The sequence below is a fragment of the Aplysia californica genome, unplaced genomic scaffold, assembly GCF_000002075.1.
Source record: "Aplysia californica isolate F4 #8 unplaced genomic scaffold, AplCal3.0 scaffold00025, whole genome shotgun sequence".
Taxonomy (NCBI): Eukaryota; Metazoa; Mollusca; class Gastropoda; order Aplysiida; family Aplysiidae; genus Aplysia; species Aplysia californica.
In genome coordinates this window covers 682,665-684,140 of record NW_004797295.1, presented here as the reverse complement: position 1 = coordinate 684,140, position 1,476 = coordinate 682,665, and the positions used below count along the sequence as shown (strand labels likewise).

The 1,476-nt window shown below is 38.4% G+C and overlaps 1 protein-coding gene across 1 annotated transcript in view; it reads left to right on the top strand.

Moving 5' to 3' along the window:
* The first annotated feature begins 208 nt into the window (after positions 1 to 208).
* Positions 209 to 1,476, top strand: part of LOC101862923 (cell wall protein DAN4-like) — a 6,446-nt gene continuing 5,178 nt past the window's right edge. Inside the window, exon 1 of the mRNA XM_005091097.1 lies at positions 209 to 269. Coding sequence (XP_005091154.1) covers positions 209 to 269 — 61 coding nt within the window. The remainder of the gene's footprint in view (positions 270 to 1,476) is intronic.

Here is a 1,476-nt window from a genome sequence, read left to right as displayed (position 1 = left end):
ATGATGATGATGATGATGATGATGATGATGATGATGATGATGATGATGATGATCACGCTACAATACTATAAAAATACGCAATAGGCCAAAAGACATTTTTATTAACTCCTCCCGGTTGAGTATGCTAGCACATCTTTTCTCTAGAGCAACTTCTGTGTTTTAGTTTTCTTAAATCCTTGTTTGTATTATATTTCAGAGACTCGGAACCATGGTTTTGAGAATAACTAGCAGTCCAGTGATCATTGCATTGCTGTTCATCGCAACCGCTGGTGAGTTGGTGATCCAGAGACGAGCTGCTTTCCTCGGCTTCCTAAAAAGTCGAAAGTCGAAACCTTTGCTGTCTGAGAGTCCATTTCGTTTCGTTTTTTTGTTTGGAATATTATTTTTTTTAGGGGGGGGGGGTTGCTGTTGTCATTGTTATAATATAGTGATGGGTGAAGGATGGATTTCCTGTTATCTGTTTCTGTTAATTATTATCTTTTGTTTATTTTTGGGGTTCAAGTTTATTTATTTGATTGTTTGTTTTACCAGTCTAGTTATTCTGTGTTGTTTGTTTTTTTCTTTAGGATCTTGAGTTTTAGAAGGAAGTTATGTAAAGTTACTATTCTGTCTCCTACTGTGCTTCAGATTCTTGTTGTTTGCTGTTATTGTTGTCATTGCTATTGTTTTTGTTTCTGTTGTTATTGGTGTTGGTGGTGGTGGTGTAGATGATGATGATGATGATGATGATGATGATGATGATGATGATGATGATGATGATGATGATGATGATGATGATGATGATGATGATGACCCACAATCACATCCAATGCCGCTGTAATACTATAAAAATAGGAAATAGGCCATCAGACTTTATTAACTCCTCAGTTTCCAACGTTTTTCCTGCTTTCGATTTTGTTTTGTTCTGCGGTATTTCTGGTGATGGTTTTGGGTTTTTTTAAATTCTGTTGGTTTGTCTTTTTTATCTCGAGTTGTTTTTGGGTTTTTTGCGTGTGCGGTCTTTTTGTGTAGGATTACTCACACCACATAGGCTAACCCACTGCGTTGTCAACATACTTCTTCCCTGATACCAGGAACTGGGTGGAAAATTGTGTTAGTGCTGGAGGTTTTCGTGTCGGTGATTTCACTACGATTTTATTCTGGGCGCTTCGTTTCCGTTTTTGCGTCAGTTTTGTTTTGTTTTTTTCTCGATAACAATTGAAGGAGTAGGTTCTATCTAACTGTCTGCTTCGATGAGTACGGTCTAATCTCTTATTTTGTGTGTGCATTTCAGTTCCCGTTGGCCGCTTTTGTACAAAATATTTTGATACGTACACACGCGAAATGTGCACGCTACGGCGTATGAATACGTGCTCACAGTGTGTAGCCAACCCCAATACAGAAACACTCCCTATCACGCTCAGATAACACACACATGACACTCTCACAAACTCCCACTATTTCTCTCTCTCTTCCTCTCTCTCTCTCTCTCTCTCT